This window comes from Solanum verrucosum, unplaced genomic scaffold (genome assembly GCF_900185275.1).
Source record: "Solanum verrucosum unplaced genomic scaffold, falcon-dt-bn FXZP01000121.1, whole genome shotgun sequence".
Lineage (NCBI taxonomy): Eukaryota > Viridiplantae > Streptophyta > Magnoliopsida > Solanales > Solanaceae > Solanum > Solanum verrucosum.
This window is the reverse complement of record NW_026020509.1, coordinates 1,074,302-1,094,127: the sequence shown is the minus strand read 5'-3', so window position 1 is coordinate 1,094,127 and position 19,826 is coordinate 1,074,302. Positions and strand designations below refer to the sequence as shown.

Here is a 19,826-nt window from a genome sequence, read left to right as displayed (position 1 = left end):
CTGTTATTTTGGTTATGCATTTAAGAAATAAACTTTGAGATCAAGTATAATGTTGATAATCATATTAATTGTAGATTATGGAACGTCTAATCAACACTCTGGATCGGGTGTGCATCACGAACATGCTCCTTGCCGCTTGAGACTATTGAGCTGATGCCTTCACATTATAGCACGTTCTCCTTGACCTGTTTGCAAAAGCTGTTTCTTTTGTGCAGGTATATATAGTACTCCGTAATCATTCCTTTTTTCTTATGTTTGCGGTGATTGTCATTTCACTTGGTTTCAGTCAAGGAACCGGTGAATGGAATTCAACTAGATGTGAAGTAAGCAACATATCAATAAAGATATTAATAAGCAGATGTGAATTCATTCTGAAAAGGTACTTGATGGATGAGAGCAAATTATGTGGGTGATTAATTATGTTGAAAGTGAGATTTGAAATGCTCTTCTTTTTGTTATTCTGAAATGATGCAACTATGTCAAGAGAAAATCCATTACCAGCAGCACGTGTGGAAGAAGTTATCTTTACCTTCGAAGAGCTTGGTTTTCTTGTGGTTCATTTGGACACTGTTTCCCAACTTCTTCCTTTACATCCTTCCTTAAAAGAATGCCTTACAAAAGAGAATCAAGCAAGGCGTTCACATTTACTTGTTGTTTTTCCATCCTTGTGTGAACTTGTTATATCAAGGTAAGCAAGCAGGTGAAACGACAAAAGAGAATGTGATTTAGCTCTAGATTCTTCTGTATAGGCATCTTTTGGTTAAAGGAGCTATTGTGTGGTTATTTCATACCAAACTTTCTATTGTTGTTTTTTCTTGATTAAGAAGTAGATATCTAATATATGGTAATTCATTATTTGCAGGGAAGCTAGAGTTAGAGAGCTGGTGCAACAATTGCTAAGATATGTCACAACTGAGTTAGGATTACCAAAGTCTAGTTTAACAGTTGGCACCTAATATTTGTCTTCCTCCAATTTTCGGTGTTTTAAAATAGATATCTGTGTAGTATGTGTGCTAAAATAATATATTGTATGCATTTTTTCCTTTACTTGATGAGGTGGTATCTTTATCCTACCACCCACCTGAGACTATTATCCACTTTTCTTCCATAGGTTTAATCTTTCTTTTACGCTATCTCATCGCTTTCAACTTAATTTTTTAACCCACTTGTTCTGTTTTACTCTAATATTATGTTCAAATGGAGTTGTAGGGTGTGTTTGGTATGAAGGAAAATGTTTTCGATTTCCCGGAAAACAAGTAGATTTTTGACTTATTTTTTAGAAAAGATTTTTTAGTTTCATTTATGAGTGAAAAATGTTTTTGAGAAAATATCTTTTATTTTTTCTAGGGAGTAGAAAATAATTTTTGAAATTAAAAATACTTTTTAAAAACAAATTTAATTTTTTTTTGGTGGGGTGGGGGGTGATGGGGGGGGGGGGGGAGTCGAGTGTATTGGTGAAAAAAATAAATTGAGGGGTGGGGGGCTGGTTTGAGGATAGGGACAAAATAAATTGATTTTTTCAACAACAAAAAATTGTAATATGAAGTTGGAATAGAGTTTTGGAAAATGTTTTCCTTAATTTTGGAAGGAAAGTCATTTCCTTAAATTTGAGAAAATGAGTTGATTTGGGAAGCATTTTCCAAAACTTTTAACTCAACCAAACATGAGAAAATTGGAAAACACACTATCCGTAGTCTGTCAAGAATAGACAACTATTGTAAACTGTATTTACAGTTTGACATTTAGCGTGAACCACATATGTACTGACAGTGACATGTTCACCTTCTAATGTTGACCCCCCAACTCGAACCTAAGGAATTCTATAAAGGCTAAGATATGCTTTCACAATCTCTAGACCTACTGAAACAAGCTTGACACCAACTAACAATGGCAGTTCCATTGTTCAAGTTCAATTGGCCTCTCATAGTAGAATCGTCTTCATTTCTATGGACAATTATGGAGTCCAAAAATCTAGGGTCATGATGACACCTATCATAATTCCTCAATAGGCAAGCCATTCTTTACTTGAAACACATAATCTCCTTAGACAAATGTGCAACTAAATTACATGGTAGTGTAACTAGATTCAAATCCAAGTTTTTCATAAGTTAGGCAAAAATAGTAAACAACCATTTCTAGACTTACTGTCACATGTGAAAAAGCTTACTAATGCAAGGAGTAATGTCTAATCTAATACATCACTGTCCAAAAACTAGAAAGACAAATACAAGATAGGCCTCCATATGCAAGGAGCACAACACAAATTTGATCAATGCTAACCACAAATGTGAAGGACTGTGCTAGAAACTGGTAGATGCAAAACTGTAGAGTGAGTACCAAATCACTAGTCCTTATTAGACATCATATCCAACCGAGCTTAAATTGTAACTATAACACATAAAGAATGGTTAATATCCATCGTCCTTTACCCTCAAATTGGTGATAACCCGATCCTCAATTGGTGGTAACTCGACCGAAGGTCAATATTGGAGAAGTAACTTTCTGCTAAAAGTTGATCAAACAAATCATCTATCCTTGGGAGAGGATATTTTTTCTTAAATGTAACCTTGTTCAATTGTCGGTAGTCAATACACATACGAAGTGAACCATCTTTCTTTCGGACAAACAAAACTAGAGCACCCCATAGAGATACTCGATCAGATGAAACCCTTATCCAACAAATCTTTCAATTGCTCCTTTAATTCCTCATGTTCTGCCAGGGTCATTCGGTAAGGAGGAATAGAGATAGGTTGCGTATCTCGGAGAAGCACCACTAGAAAAAGGACCTTTAACGGCAATTATTTAGCGGTAATTAGACATTTGCCACTATTTAGTAAATTTAGCCCAAATATTAGCGCAAATAAACATTTGCCGATAAATATATCCTTTTACTGGCGATAAAAATAATTTACCACTAATAATCAAAAGCCTTTTTACCAATTTATGTTTCCCTCTGATTTCTTTATTCCCTCCACTAATAAACAACGAAATAAAAGAAAACCTAGTTCATGAAAATTAATTCGCTGAATTGGGATGAAGGCACCATTGAAGAGGACTAAAATTCAGACTCTACTTCTTGATAAACAATTACGCTGCTCTCCATGAAAATTTATGGTCATCAACCTTTTTCCCTGGTAAGTTGAGCTTTGCCAACCACCACCACTTGACTATTGATTTTGTGTAGATGATGCTCAACCCTAGATTTTTCAATTTCATCAGTTTTCATCTTCTCTTTTCGTATAGGTTTCAATATTGTTGCAGATGTCAATCTTCTCCTACAGTTTCTTGAATTCGTAGGCAGAATATTCTACTTCTCAAGTACCCAAAGGCCATCTCGATTTGTGAGTTTTGATCCTAAAAATGGAGATTTTTTTTGTCAAAATAATGTTTTTCCGTGCTTGCTAAGTCCGGATTTGTGATATGTGTCTTCTGTTAAATTGATGGGAAAAAGTGACTAAATCGATTCTTCATCTATTTGATCTGTTATTTTATAAATTGATTTCTCTGTTTGCTAAGGTTGTTATTTTCATGATTTTTCAGAAATTTTCCGAGTGTCATTGATGCATATTGATGGTCTTAATTGAATCTACCACTAATCGAGGTATGAATTCAACTATGTTGGAATTGTTTGTCTAAGTATGACATACTCTTATTATCTATTCTACTGTTAGTTTGTAGTTTAATGATAAGGATGTCCTATTCTATCTGCATTGTTGTATTTGTAATTGTAAAAATGCCTAGTCCATGTTTCCAGTTTGTTAGGCTTATTGGGGTTTTGCTGATAATTACAAAGGGAGTTATAGTTGCTAAAAGGTTAAAAAATATATTTACAACTTGTTTGTTTGTCCGCCTGAAGGTCTTAAAGGATCAGAATACCTTTTTACTTTAATCCAAATATGAAAAACATTTATTCAAAGCGAAATCTGATGCCATATTATTGGTATCAAATCATAGAGAAGAAACAGAGATGTGGTAGAAGAAAAAAATGAGACAAAAGAGTATTGATGAGAAGTTAAGGTAGACAAACCAGCCAGATTGTATTACTATTAATTATCATAATGCTATATATATATATATATATATATATATGTCGGACAGAAAGGTATTATATATTAATATTAAACATTAGTTACATTGCCCATGCTACAGTAACCCATGTTACCATCCAAAATATTATATATACTGATGTTTCCCATATTTTCTAGACTAGTTTAGTACAGTGCTAAGTGGAACTTTTTTTTATAATACATTTTCCTCCTCTATCATAAGCTATAGTAGATAGTACCCACTAGGGTGGATATAGCAAAAAGACGACTTGGTTTTGTTGTAGCTTGATATGTTCGTTGGCTCGCCTAAACGTGTGCTACCTTGTTTCCATTATGGAAGTGTGGCGGATCAGCTGACTCCCTAATTTCTTTAGTAATGACATGAAAATTAAACTAGTTTCTAGTTGCTTATGTGTAAGAGGTAGAACAATCTTTTCAACAAATAGAGGAACAATAATAACATGAACATCCTCAGTTATTACATCCATAGTTTCATCTACGACTACTATTGATAATACACGTGTTAGCATCTTAACTTTAGGTAAAGCCAAATGTTGTCGCATAAACTTTTATTGGGGGAGAGAGTTTAAGCTCCAGTTAGTGATTGAAGCTTAGTCTTTAGGAGTTGAGTTATTCATGTGCATGCTTGTAAATATTCTTATTCCTGGAAATGTCAAAAAGGAATTTCTAAAGTATACCATCTCACCTCTCCCTAAATCTTTAAAATCATCAATAATGAACTAAGTAAGCTGGATCATGTTGATATAAGTAGACATTAACACATACTAGAACATATCTGTCAGTTCCCAAAGCTGACATACAACCAAGATTCGGTCCTTCAGATATGAAATTTCTCAAAGTACATATAGCTTCGGTCGAACAAAATTGAGAACTGATTAGTGTCCAAGCACCAAATAGGTTCATAAAATTAAAACGGATCTAATAGAGAAAAACATCAATTTATTTTTGTTAATTATACAACACACTATAGAAATTGAACTTTTTTCTTAGATGAAGTAATGAATTATTAGTAGGAGCATCAAAATGATGCAAAAGAAGTAGGAAAATGGTGAAAATTGAAATCTTAACTCAAAAATTAAGGAGCTGACACCAAAGTAAGATTTTACTTCCAGCAATCACAAGATCATGTCGTTGTCACTCTTCATAACATACTTAGAGAGTGCTTGAATGCCTCCATAATTTTGAACGAGGGGCAAATTTTTAGAACCTGAAACAGGCTCATTAATTTCCATCTTTATCAGCCTCACAATTGCTAATTACAACAGTAGAATAGTAAGTAAAACATTTATCATCAAAGCAGAGTTATGTTCAGATTTAGAACGAAATTCAAAACCAAGACACGTACGCGTTGTACGTAATGACCCAATTTCTAAGAACTCATCTTCCCTACTATATAAAATTTGCTCTTCTAAGGATAAAATTTTAAAGTACTTAAGTTTATCTACTAGTTAAGTTATCCTGTTGCCTCTGCTAAAAAAGCCTTGCACTATTTGTCTTAGAATTTCCTCCACATGTCTCTACTTTGCTCGGAGGGTTCCGTAGTTTCTATCTTGTCATATGTAATAAATACATCCCTGCAGAGTCATACTGTATGTTTGCTTCTCTCTCATTTCTCTATTTTGTCCATGCCATTTTAAATTCTCAGTCCATTGTTGATCTTGACAATCCTTACTGTTGTAGCATACTTTTTCCAAATTTTAGTTGATATTTTGCAGTAAAGGAAATATATGCTATAGATTCATTTCCTTCGTGCATAGTGAAACCATTTGGTCATAACCCTTATTAACACAATGATCGCATAACCCTTATTAACTCTCTCAACAGTAACTAGTATTCCCCCACTCTCTGCCTCTTAACATCCTAGCTATATGGTGGACCTCTTCAATGTTTTTCCTCCCTGTTATTACCTTCACCAATTCCCTATACTTCCAATGAAGGTCCATGTTCTCGTCTGTTCCATCAAAGACTCCCCGCCTACCTGAGTTTGAGCAGAAAAAAACATTAGTCAACTTCCATAAATGTGTTGGCAAAAGAAATAGGCTTTAGGCTTGCAGTACAGGGGCACTCAGCAAGAAGTAAGAAAGGCTTCATTCTCAAGCCAATCTTCCTCAACATGAATCTTTCCTCTTCAGTTATTCCCTCTTTATCCATATCACATTGTTGTGGCACCTCATCCTCCTTAAGCTCCAGAAGGAGCTTCTCTGCCTCGGCATTATTTTCCAATGCCTGACATGAAAACATAAAACATTCAAACATAAATATTAGAATCTGCAAGAAAGTTTACAGAAGCAACCATTATGAACACATGTAGTGGTTAATTTATCTGCAGTTCTCTTGATAGCAGCGTCCATGGAAGTAAGTTCATTTTTTTCTTGGATACCTTTCTGGTTATTTCTGTGTGCATGTCATCATCAGAAACACTTCCCGTAGTGGATTGTTTCCTTTCCTTAGCATTTGCTACTGATGAATTAAATCATTCCGCTTTTCCACTTCAAAAACTTGCTTTCTCCGTTCTTCAATTGCTGAAGAGACTGCAGAGGGCAAGAAGTCCTTCCCTTGATAGATGACAACAAATTCCCTATCCCTCGAGAGCAAGGTTCCTCCAGTCAGCCACTGCAAAGTTTACTTTTATTTGAAACACAATAGGATAAGTTTTACAAAGTATAGTCAGTTTCTAGAAAAGACCAAAGTGTTGAATAAAAACAAAAGTATTTCATCAAAGGACTAAACTAATTTCACAAACCTTCAGCTCTTCTGCCATCAGTTCACTGTTAGTGTTCTGAACTCCTTTTTTAACAGAAACTTTTGCAATTTCACATTTATCCGAAAGCTTCACAATTGCAGCAGCCAATCCTTGGAGTTTTCTGTTTCTTCCTGATAAAAATACATGAGCAAGTATAACAAGTGTTTTCTAGTTAAATAACAGTCTGAAATCAGATTAAACTTACCTAATACAAATGGCAAGGCAAAGGTCGACCAAGTCTCCTCAGTGTTATCATTTCATCATTTGTCAATTTAGGTTTTACTCCATAAGGATGTAGACGTAAAGGTCTGTTGTACCCAGCGACTATAGCTAGCAAAAGATCTGTATTGATAGGCAGTGGCTCACAACCCCACCAATCGGTAAAGCAAGGACCAAGTCCTTCCAGCAACTTATCTGTTTCTTCAGTATGTTCTGCCTCTCGAGGCAATTCAAATCGGACTCTGTCTGGAGAACCTACCCCTGCATTACACGTGGAGGAGATTTTGTGTCTGATGCATCAGATTTTACCGCATCAGTCATATGCTATTCCGTACCCATGAGCAAGTCTGGGGTAGCATCTTGTGCACTGCTATTCTCGAAGCTATTTTCAGAGAAATAAGGATACTTATAATCAGCTCCTCGATACAAAATTGTAATACTTCCAGATCTCCAGATAACAAGACCTCAAAACTGATTAATTTGTTATCTCGATTTGAATTTTTTGTTGAGGTGGAGTCTTTTTAACTTCATACATCCTTGTGCAATAAACTTGATCAGAAATTAAAATACTAAGATAACTATTCTTATTGAAGTCATGGTGTGCTTGACAATGTTATGTCATGAAAAAGTTAAAGTTAGTTTAGTTGTTACCTTCTCAAATAAAAAGTGTAAAGTTAGTTTTAGTATGATAAAGTATTTGTTCGGTTTGACTCAGTTTGCGGTTTGGTTCGGTTTCGGTTTGGTTTTGTACACCCCTAATTAATATGTTTTGCTTCAAATGTTTTAACCCTCATTTGTTTTTAGTTGTGAATGTATTTGCGGTGTCGTTTGATTTCTTTACGGTTCTTTCTCACTTTTGTCAAAGTGGTGTAAATGTAATCATAAGTCTTGACTATTTCCTCTTTATTTTGATTCACTGCTTCAAACACAATAGATGTGTCTAATATTTGTTCTTGAGTGTCTGGATTGTTGTTCGGGGTTATTTGAAGTTCCAAAATCATGATTTAAGATCATAATTTGTACCTTCACGTGTTTGTTTTATTAGGAGAGATAGAGATAGAGATAGATAGATAGAGAGAGAGAGGGGGTTTCAAAAGAGATGGCTTTGATGGCAGTGTTGGAGTCAGATCTTCGAGCTTTATCAGCAGAAGCTCGCCGGCGATATCCTGCCGTCAAAGATGCTGCCGAACACGCTATTTTGAAGGTTCTTCTTCATATTCATTTTCAACAGCAAATTATAATGATAATTGTTTCAATTTTAGTTTGTTGCATATATGCAGTTAAGATCTTTGTCGAGCCCGAGTGAGATAGCACATAACGAGGATATACTAAAGATATTTTTGATGGCCTGTGAAGTAAGGACTGTAAAAATGAGCGTCATTGGACTTTCTTGTCTGCAAAAACTCATTTCTCACGATGTAGTTGCTACTTCAGCTTTGAAGGAGATTCTCGACACCCTCAAAGATGTAAGTTCACATATATTTCTCTACCTTTTCCATGTAACTGGATATAAACAGGTGCCCCATTGACCAATTGCCATAACTTAAGATTGCTAGAGCAGTCAAGTCTAAGGTAAACATATAAACTAGAGCTCACAATCAGTTAAATCTTCATAGAAGTGGGTTCTCTTGAGTCAGTTCATCTTCATTGCAATATATCTATAATTGATTTTGGGTCCCCTCTCCAAACTTTTGAGCCTTGTCATCCCTAGGAAGCATGCTGCTTAATCTCTCAGAAGGAGCCTTTTGAGCACCTAATGTAACATGAAAGGAAGCCCCTTCTCAAGATAAAAAGAAAAAAAAAAATTCTGGATAAAAAAGGTATTGAAAGCAAATTATGCTGGATTTCAGGTAACCTAAAATAGTATACCTACTAGTCCTTCAAGATGGTCTAGTGGTTTGGACTTGGACTTCCATGTTGGAGGTCTCAAGTTCGAAACCTCTTGCCAGTAAAAGCAAGGGGTTTGCCTTCTGGGTCGAGCTCGTCATACCAGGCTTGCCTAGTGCGGGTTACCTCTCCTATGTGGTTTGCGAGCTATTACATAGGAACGGAGGTTTTTCCCTGTGCGCACCCAAAGGGTAGTGGTTGCGGGTTTCTCTTGTCATAAGAAAAATAGTATACCTGCTAGTTCTTCCCATGCTATAATACTTCCGAATTAGAAACCAATGCCGGGATTCTGAGTTCAAACATAACAAATTGCTTCTATACTCTATATTTGCATCATTTAAAAGCTGCCTCTTTTCTAAATCTTTTCACAGCACGGGGAAATGGCTGATGAGAGTCTTCAACTTAAGACCTTGCAGACAATCCTCATTATATTTCAATCTCGTTTACAACCTGATAATGAGGTAATTGTTTATTTCTTGCCTATCTTGATTATGATAGTAATTAGTTGGCTGTTCCATGTGTTTTTGAGATATGGCTGAATCAGTGCTATAGGACATTGAACAACTAAGTGATTGCCTGAATCTACCGAAGCAGAAAAGTGCAAAACTTCTTATTCATGTATGCTTAATCTAGTTTTGTATGTTCCTTGAAAAGAAAAACTGGAATTTTGTCAGACTTTTGAGGGCCTGTGATGGACAACAATATCCTTTGTGGGCACCTTCCTGTTGCATCTGATTTGTGAATGTTGACTCCATGTCTAATATCTTTAATTTTCTGTCTTATGTGAGTGGCAGTATTATAAAGCACATAACTTTGTTCTAAAACCTTTATGTGAGTATGGAGTGTTGCTCAGAACTTATGTTCATTGTTAATGAATTTAAAACATTTGTTTGATTGTGAAACCTGATATGTAGAAGTTTGTATAACAGAAATAACATACAGCTGTATATTAAAGAATGATAAAAGCCTAGGTTATAGCTAGTGAGTATGTGATAGCATGTAATGGAAGGAAGGTAGGGAGAGAAATGAGGGGAAGCAACCTTAAGAAAAATCCTTCTTCTAATTACATCCACAGTTCCCAGTTTTCTCTTAAGGTGGGAAATCTTATTTTAAGAGAATTGTGGTTGGTCTTCCTTTTCGAACTGGATATGCATTAACTTTTCTATAACTTTCAGGAATACACTGCTCAAGCTCTTGGTATCATTCTTCGCCTTCTTGAACACAATAGATCCTCTGATAGTGTGCGAAAGTGAGTTTAAAGGGTGAAAGTTCAATGCATTAAGTTGGCTGTTCCCTTTCTATGTCCTGTTTCATTTGGGTGCTCATACTTTGAAAATTGTTTCAGTACTGCTGCTGCAACTTTTAGGCAAGCTGTGGCATTGATATTTGACCGCGTGATTTCTGCTGAGTCACTTCCAGCCGGGAAATTTGGTTCTGGAGTGTACATTTCTTGTAGCAGTTCAGTTACTAGTGATGTCAATCGCAATATAAATCATCTAGAGTATGTACACATCCTGATAACTTCTTTTTTTCTTTCAATGATAAGTACACGTCCTGATAGTATAATGAATTTAGTTTTTTCCGTCCTCTTCTCTGCATGTCCAGCAACTCATTACTATATTCCACTCATGGTGATTCAGCAACTTAATAGATGTCTATTGGGTGGTCTGGCCCGTCTTTGCTTCTTGAAGTTGAACATACCTAGTATTTCCTACTGCGTTAACTGTGTGTTATATTCCCACTGTCCATGCCTGCGTAGTTAGTCATTATTAGTACTGCACCTACACTAATCTATGAGTGATCATAAAGAACTCTATTTGTTTAAATCTTATATTTCAAGTATTTTGCCTCAAGGACATCTTCTCCTCTTGTTGTACTCTTCCTTCTTATTGACTAAATCTTCCTTTTTTAATGAAAGATCATTTTTTTCTGTGCAAGCTATGCTATTCTACTGGCATTCACGAAGTTATGTTAGTGGTTGATCTAGTTGGGTAGTTTAAAGAATTTGCATACTTGTCTTATGAAGTCTGATGTTATGATTTACGAATTTCAATTTCTGCGACATACTTGAACAGGTCATTGGAGCAAGAGGTTTGTTCTGGAGGTCCATCACTGATGAGGGATATCCTAACTAATTCTGGAAAGCTCGCACTTCGGTTGCTTGAGGACCTGACAGCTCTTGCTGCAGGTGGATCTGTATGTGCCGATATGAATGGTTCTTCTTCTTGTTTGAAAGATATTCAAAATCTTTGGACCGTCTCCTTTCTGAAAGTGATCCATTATAATTGTGCTTTCCGTTGCAAATTTAAGTGTTAGATTCCTCCTTGATATTATGTTTGTTTTGTACTTCAGGCTGTTTGGCTACGTGCCAGTTCCATTCAACGGACATTTGCACTTGATATACTTGAGTAATGATCTAACCTTTTAGATATTATTCTTCTGTCCCCTTAGATATGAATTCTACTTGATGCTTGTGGAGTGTATTACATGAATGTGTAGAATTATAATAGTTAGCTCTTCAAAAAATTGCTGTACTTGCTAAATTAAGCTTGTAAAAACTCTTTACTTGTTCAACTTTTGAGTAATACATTAATTTCCTACATCCCCTAACTAGTGGAGTTTTGAAAGTCTTGCCATTCTTTTCCCAAATACATATCATGATTGAATTATTGACATAATTTGTTATGTGTACATTATATATACACACACACACACACACACACACATCGTGAAATTGTGGGCCAGCTGATGCATGTTTCGAAACTCTGTGGATAATGGTTGCGTTCCACATCCTTCTGCACTTAGTTGATTGATTTGATTGTCCATGGCTGGAGAGTCTTGATGCTATATAAGAGTAGGCCATGCTTTAGTCTTTAGAGCATGAGCTAAAGTAGCAGCTGTACTATTTTATCCAGCGTTTGTAGGAGGAGGAGGCAACTAAACATGTTTATGTAGATGGCCTGAATGAGTCTGAAAGAGTTTGCTGTAGAAGTTGACTAACTTATATAATAGTTTGTTTTTTCTTATGTTGCTTTATTTCTTTTCAGGTTTATTTTATCCAATTATGTGGTGTTGTTCAGAGCGTTGGTTCCTTATGAAGAGGTACAGGGATATCGTCTTTTGTTCTAGTTGTATTGGTTTTATCCATTCTCAATTTGGTAACTTCTAATTGCAGGTACTCCGTCGCCAGATATGCTCACTTCTGATGACATCACTTCGTACTGATACTGAGGTGATAGTTCTTCCATCTGGAATTTAGTCTCAGTGAAGCAGATTTAAGCATACACTTTGAACTGCTGTCTTCACAAGAATCTGCTTCATTAATTTCTTTTGTATCTTATACATTCTCCTGTGAGCAGCTTGAAGGAGAATCTGGAGAACCTTATTTCCGGCGTTTGGTGTTGCGTTCAGTAGCCAACATAATCAGGCATTACAGTTCTTCACTTATAACTGAATCTGAGGTAGAATTTTAACTATTTTATGACCTTTGCTGTCCCCTATAGTGGTCATCATGGATTATTTCTGAGACGAAATTCCATCTATGCTGACAAACTATTCGCCTTATGTTAAGAATATTCTAAAGGTCATTATTTATCATTTTTATTGTAAAATAAGAATATTGTAAATGATATTGTGTATCAATTAGGACTAATCCGTATTAACCAGACTGAGAGCCTGTTTGGATTGGCTTATTTGAAGTGTTTTTAAAGCCAAAATAGCTTATAATCCAAAATAGCTTTTAAGCACTTTAGGAATGTTGGAGTAAATTAAAAAAGTGCTTATAAGCACTTGGTTTTAAAGCTAAAATGATAAAGTAAGCCAAAAACCATAAGTTAGGATTTCTTACTTGGCTTTTTGCCAGATTCATCTCTGAAAAGAGAAACTTTCTAAGAAGATCAAGGGGTATTAGAAAAATCTCTGATGTCATTGAAGACTTGAAGCTGATTGATATACAACTTGAAGACAACAATTATACTTGGTTTAAAGGGGATAATCAGGAGATATCCTCTAGGATTGTGGGATGAAAACTTCAACAATTTAAAACAAATGCCACTGCAGAGGCTAAAATCTGACCACTCACCTATTGTATTACAAGAGGGAGGGTGGAACAAGAACAAAAGCTACTTCAAATTTTAAAATTGGTAGCTTGGCACAGAAGGATTTAATGAGAATTAAGGAATGGTGGAGCTCTTTCAACTCCACTTGAAAGCCGAATTTCATTCTTGCATCCAAGCTTAAAGCTCTAAAAACTAAGCTTAAAGGAATGGAACAAGAGTGAACAAGGAAACCTGAGAACAAGAAGAAGGAATTTACTTAATAAACTAACTGATTTGACAAAATAATGCAAGAAAGAAGGCTTACCGAAGAGGAGACAGACTGGAGGGCAACAAGTTTGTTGGAGTAAAAATGAAGAAATATCTTGGAGGCAAAAGTCAAGGTCATTGTGGCTAAAAGAGGGTGATAGAAACACCAATTTTTTTAACAAAATGGCAAATGCACACAAAAGGTACAACAACATTGAACAACTCATGATTCAGGGAGAATTATCTCAAGATCCAGGAAGAATTGAAGGGGAAATTGGGAATATCACAGAAAGTTATATTGTGATACCACAAGCTGGAGACCAGCTTATTTGTTTCCTAATTGTCCCAGACTAACAAATGAGGAAAAGGAGATGCTACGAGGGTTTTTTGAGGAGAGTGAAGTTCTGAGATGTCTAAAACTATGTGCAACAGTCAAAACACCCGGCCCATATGGCTTCACAGTGGGTTTATTCATAAAATGTTGGGAGATTTTGAACCAAGACATCATGCTGACCTTTCAGAATTTCATGAACACGAAAGGTTTGAAAGAAGTCTTTTGTGCCACTTTTTAAACTCTCATTCCAAAGAAAGAAAGAGCCAAAGAGTTGAGGGATTTTAGACCAATGTATATAAAAGTTATTTGCCAAAGTACCAGCAAAATGGTTAAAAGCGGTGATAGCCAAGTTGATTGATCCACAACAAATGGCCTGCATCAAAGGTAGACAAATCATGGATGCAGTGCTAATAGCTAATGAAGTTGTTGACTCTAGACTAAAGCAGAAAATGCTTGGAATCTTGTGTAAGCTAGACATGTAGAAGACGTATGACCATGTTAACTTGGAGTACTTATGGGATTCTATGAGAAGAATGGGTTTTGGCCAAAAGTGGATACAATGGGCCAAATATTGCATCTCAACGGTAAGATTCTTAGTGCTTATCAATGACTCATCGGCAAGATTTTTCCATGCACAAGTGGTTTAAGACAAGGAAATCCTTTGTCACCCTTTCTCTTCTTAAATAGCCATGGAGGGTCTTAATAGCATGATCAAAACAACAAACATGAATGGGTGGCTCAGAGGGTTTGATGTGGCTAGAAAGAAAGGAACCTATAGATAACTCACTTGCAATATGCTAATGATACTTTGCTACTTTGTGATGCTGAAGAGGATCAACTCTGGACCCTTAGGGTGATTGTGGTACTTTTTGAAGGGATTTCTGGGTTTCGCATCAATTGGAGGAAAAGTTTTCCTATATCCTATTAATGAGGTGCAAATCATGGAGATTTTGAATGCAATCCTAGGTAGGGAATTGGGGAATCTACCCACCATCTATCTAGGGATGCTCCAGGGAGCAAAATCACAATCGACTGAAATATGGAATAGTGTAATTGAAACATGTGATAAGAAATTGGCAAGATGTAAGACTCAATATCTCTCCAGGGGAACCAGACCAACTCTCATCAACTCAGTCCTTGATTCACTCCCAACCTATATGATCTCTGTTTTCCCCATTTCAGAAAGGGTTATTAATAGATTGGACAAGATCAGGAGGAAGAGAAGGAAACAATGAAGGGAAGGGTTATAATCTGGTCAAATGGGAAGCAGTGATAACTGGGGAAAAGACAAGGGGAATTGGGAATCAAGAACTTGAATTTCCAAAGCAAGGTCTGTAGAATGAAGCGGTTATGGAAGTATAGTAATGAGAACAGATTCTATGGAGGAATGTTATTAATGCTAAGTATGATGAGGAAGACCACTAGTTGACAAAAGAAATAACGACACCCTATGGAGTTAGTTTATGGAGGTCTATCAAAACATTATGGAGGTCAACATTATGATTAAAGTGGTAAACAAAGCTAAAACTGATTTTTGGAAAGATGAATGGCATGAGACAGGAAGACTGGAAAATTTGTTCCCAATATTTATGCATTAGTCTCTCATCAACAAAAGACCATTGGATAATTTTGGACACCCTATGGATGGAGCTTCAACTTTAGAAGACATTTAAATGACTGGGAGATCCAAAGAGTTGTAGATTTCATTAGTACCATCGAACAATTCAAGGGACATAGGCAAGTGGAGATACCTTATGGTGGAAAGGTAATAAGAAGGGCCAGTTCAAAGTAAGTAATGCTTACAGGTGAAGGAATCAAACACCTCACTACATAAGAAACTGGCCATGGAAAGACATCTGGGAAAACAAAATCCCGCACAAAGTGGCCTGCTTTATCAGGAAGCAAGTCTCACCCAAGATAATTTGAAGAGGAGAGGGATACCACTTTGTCCTACGTGTTGACCAATAATCCAATCGAGTATGTTTGTGGAGAAAATACTGATCAATAATCCAATCGAGTATGTTTGTGGAGAAAATACTGGCCAATGATCCAACTGAGTATGAGACATACAATTAACCATCTATTTTTTCATTGCAAAGGCACCGGACAATTATTGAGGATTTCTTTTAAATCCCAAAGGCATCTCATGGACTATGCACGAAAATATTATCGAAGCAATGCAGAGTTGGGAGAAAGCTGGCGTGCAAGCCAAAAACAGAGATATATGGAGAATTGTCCCTGCAAATCTAGTGGACAACTTGGAAGAAGAGGAATGCTAGATGTTTTTATAGCATAGAGAATAGTATGCAAAAGATTAAGCTAAACTGCCTTTTGTTACTATGTTTTTGGTGTAATCAAATTTATTCAAATGACACTATCTCCATAATTGATGTTCTAGAATCATTTTAGATAGGAGTTAGCAGGATTTTGAAGTAAATTTTGTAAATATGGTTTTCAGTACAACCTATGTACTGTTTGTGAGAAATATACGTAGTTACATGTTCAATTTTTCTTTTATGTTAATTAAGGAGTATTGTAAATTACAACTTTCATTCAATAGTCATCATATATCATTCACTCAAAAACACATGCTAAATGGAAAAAGACGTAACTATGTTGCGAATTGCAATCAAAACAATTATTTTCAACAGTATGATTAGTCCCGTGTAGAGCACGAGATTTCCTTCTTCTAGTACTACTTAAACGTAATAGCATGACAGAATCATCATTTAAGTTTTGTCTTAATATTCTTTCCCATGTTCTTTGTTTCTCACACCTTAAAAGAAAGAGAAAAGGATAATGTTGATATTGGGATACTTCGGAAAACCTAAAAGAGAATACAATATTGATAAAGAAACAGAGAGTATACAAAGTGAAAGGAAGTAGGATAAAGAAAAGAGGGGATAAGAGAGCATGGAGAACTAATGTAGAAGATAAGTGGCAAGACTTTGATTTTCACCAACTTGCAATATATATTCTATAATCATTAAGACTGTCCTACAATTGTGATGCATAATGTTAGATAGGAGGGGAACGATGAAAGTGAATTACAATTAACCTTAGATTCCTTATTGGAAACAAAAAGAACTTTGAACCCTAACCTAAATCTTGGTAAATCTTTTTGATGAAGTATATTCTTAAAAGATTTGTGACGTGTTAGTACACAAACTACGAGTACTTGTATTTCTTTCTTTAGTTCTCTACTCCACGTTACTATAGTACACTTTTTTCTCCTCATTCTCTAGTTTCGCAGAGGGCATGCTTTATCTAATGCCAAATTTATTAACAAATCTCCTGATCTTTTAGTCTTGCTTGATTTAAGATATTTTGCTATTTATTTGTTATTTCTGATTGGCAACTTTATTTCCTATTTATGAGAATCTTGCACCACTAAACTAGTCAATCCTCTTTTGGACAGGTATTTCTCAGCATGTTGGTGAGGGTTATATCTCTAGACCTACCATTGTGGCATCGCATTCTTGTTCTTGAAATCTTGAGGGTATTTTCGGGATCTTTTTATTTTTTGGAATTATTCTCCTGTAGTTATTGCTTCCAACCTTTACATTGAGTCTACAAAGTAGTCAAGTGAATACTAAGGGTCCGTTTGGTAGAGTGCATTAGCAAAAATAGTTCATGCATTAATTGTGTATTAGTAATCCCCTGTTTGGTACACTTTTTCTTGCTATGCATAACTAATGTTTGCATTAGTTATACACTCTATTGTGTATTGAGGAGTGTATTACTAATACCATGGATTTCTAGGTATTAGTAATGCAAAGAAGGGATTTAATACATCATTAGCATGGTTAAAGACACAATTACCCCTTTAAAGACACAATTACCCCTTAAAAACACTTTTACATCTTTTCCACCTAAATTGTGGAGAATACTTTTGTAAATAAATATTTTTATACAATGCCTACTATTTTTAATACACTAAACCAAACAATGCATAAGAAATAATCTATGTATGGCTAATGCAAGTATAACTAATACAAGCATTACTAATACACTCTATTGATCATTATTTTTATACACTCTACCAAACGACCCCTAACTATTTTCTAATCTAATTTATATTAACTTTGCTTATTTGACAGGGTTTTTGTGTGGAAGCACGCACTATGCGAATTCTTTTCCTTAATTTTGACATGTAAGCTTCCTCAACTTATGATGATTGGATTTTTCTTTGTTGATAATTTTTTGGATGAAACATTGGTTTTGCAAATAATTATTTTTGGATGAAACCTACTTTGTGCCGATAATATGATCTTGTTGTTTTTTTTTTTACTTCACCCCTTAGATTGTGAAATTATGTGAACTACTTGTGTTTTTTCGGGTACTTGTTAAGCATGCAGGATACGGATGTGTGGGCACACTAGTAGAGATAAGTTAAGGTACAAAGATATACGACACAAGGGGGGAGTGGCCTCAGTGGTGCACAAAATGCAGGAAGCGAGTCTGAGATGGTTCGGGCATGTAAAGAGGAGCACAAATAAGGAGGTGCGAGAGGTTGAGAGTGATTGGTCTAAGGAGAGGTAGAGGTAGATCGAGGAAGAATTCAAGAGGGTGATTAGATATGACATGATGCATCTTCAACTTACCTTGGATATGACCTTAGATAGGAAAGCGTGGGGGTTGAGGATTATACCAAAGGGTTAGTAGGTAGTTATGCGATTTCTCTCTTTCCCATGGGAGAACATGGTTCTAACTTAGAGCACCTTGTCTACTCCCTCTTCCACTTATCAGTATCATTATTGTTATTGTATTATATTACTCTATTCTTCAATTGTATTACTACTGTATTTGACCGTTGAAATGTTGAATTTGATCCTCCTTATTAATTTGTGTCTAAATCCCACCTTCCTCAATTTGGTAAGGCAAAAGCCTTCTCTATATCAAGCTTTGCACATAATGCTTGGGTCCTCAGTTTTTAGTCTCCATCCAGACCCTCATTAGCCACCCCTCATTGGTTGCGGTTGTTTCATCAATTATTTGTCCGTGCTTAATAAAAGCTCTCTGATAATTAGTGACTAGTTCGCCAGAAAGGTTTCTGTTAGCAGCTTGGGGACTATCATATAAAATCTGTCAATAAGACTAATTGGCCTATAGTCTCTAAGCTCTATTACCCTTTTTTGGGTATCAAGGCAATGAAAGAAGCATGTCTAACCAAGTGACATTGATGATAGAAATGATTGAGTGCCCCCATCACCTCAGGCTTGATGTACTCCCCATGTTTTGTTGGAAAAAAACCATAGTGAAATGATGATAATCTAGGCCTCGAGTAAAAGAATCAACAAAGTTATGGATGATCTCCTGATAGTAGTTCAAGCTACTAAGGAAAGGTTATTGGAACAAGGAGGTCTTTGGAAAGCATAGTACAAGAATCAACAAAGCTATGGATGATCTCCTAATAGCAGAACAAGCTACTGAGGGAAGGCTATTGTCTCAAATTAAAACGAACAAGACCCTACAATTAAAACTAGAGATTTAGAACCTAGCAAAAGCAGGGGAAACTTCCTGTAGACGAAAATCTAGGTGTTTGTGGCTGAAGGAAGGAGATAGAAACACAAAGTACTTCCAAAGGCTAGCCAACTCTTTTAGGAGGTACAATCACATTGATAGGTTATAGGCTGGTTATAACTTGATTGAAAGGAAAGAGTAGGTGAAAGAAGTAATTCTTGATTTCTATCAAGATTTATATGCGGAAAAAGAACCCCAAGGCCCATAACTTCTTTTGAATGCTATCAATTATGTGAAAAAAATGCTCTAGAACAAACTTTCAAAGCATAAGAGATTTTGAATGCTATCAATTATGTGCTCCGCCCAGCGCCAAATGGTTTCTCAATGGCTTTTTACTAGAAGTGTTGGAGTTTTATCAAGATGGATATTTTGGGTACCCTCAATTGCTTTCACAGTAATTGGCACATGGTGAAATCCATCCATGCTTCTTTCATTGCACTTGTCCCTTGAAAGGAAGGTGCAATAGAACTTAAAGATTTCTGACCTATTAGCCTTTTGGTAGTGTTTACAAGATCCTGGCCAAAGTGCTTGTTGAAAGGCTAAAGAAGGTGATTGGAGGTCTCGTCTCCGGTTTTCAGAATGCCTTTGTACAAGGAAGGCAAATTTCTGATGCAACTCGTTTTGCCAATGAAGTTTTGGACCGAAAGAAAGAAGTGGTACCTCTGGTCTTCTTTTTAAGCTTGATATAGAGAAAGCTTTTGATAAGCTAAACTGGTCATTCATTCTCTCAATCCTAAGGCAGATGGGGT

General features: G+C 35.9%; 1 protein-coding gene and 1 pseudogene across 7 annotated transcripts in view; one reads left to right on the top strand and one right to left on the bottom strand.

Moving 5' to 3' along the window:
• Positions 1 to 5,805: 5,805 nt before the first annotated feature.
• On the bottom strand, positions 5,806 to 8,030 carry LOC125809637 (CRM-domain containing factor CFM2, chloroplastic-like; annotated as a pseudogene).
• Positions 8,031 to 8,118: 88 nt separating this feature from the next.
• LOC125809578 (uncharacterized) overlaps positions 8,119 to 19,826 on the top strand; it is a 56,027-nt gene continuing 44,319 nt past the window's right edge. For 3 of the 7 annotated variants that reach the window (XM_049489165.1, XM_049489163.1, XM_049489164.1), the window contains exons 1-12: positions 8,128 to 8,233; positions 8,310 to 8,495; positions 9,288 to 9,377; positions 10,092 to 10,165; positions 10,262 to 10,417; positions 10,992 to 11,187; positions 11,269 to 11,324; positions 11,964 to 12,018; positions 12,092 to 12,148; positions 12,276 to 12,377; positions 16,973 to 17,053; positions 17,655 to 17,707. In XM_049489165.1, the coding sequence (XP_049345122.1) occupies positions 8,129 to 8,233; positions 8,310 to 8,495; positions 9,288 to 9,377; positions 10,092 to 10,165; positions 10,262 to 10,417; positions 10,992 to 11,187; positions 11,269 to 11,324; positions 11,964 to 12,018; positions 12,092 to 12,148; positions 12,276 to 12,377; positions 16,973 to 17,053; positions 17,655 to 17,707 (1,211 nt within the window). In that variant the 5' untranslated portion in view covers position 8,128. Of the gene's footprint in view, positions 8,234 to 8,309; positions 8,496 to 9,287; positions 9,378 to 10,091; positions 10,166 to 10,261; positions 10,418 to 10,991; positions 11,188 to 11,268; positions 11,325 to 11,963; positions 12,019 to 12,091; positions 12,149 to 12,275; positions 12,378 to 16,972; positions 17,054 to 17,654; positions 17,708 to 19,826 lie in introns of those variants that run through there. The other 4 variants (XM_049489168.1, XM_049489162.1, XM_049489166.1 and 1 more) reach the window with 4 other exon arrangements.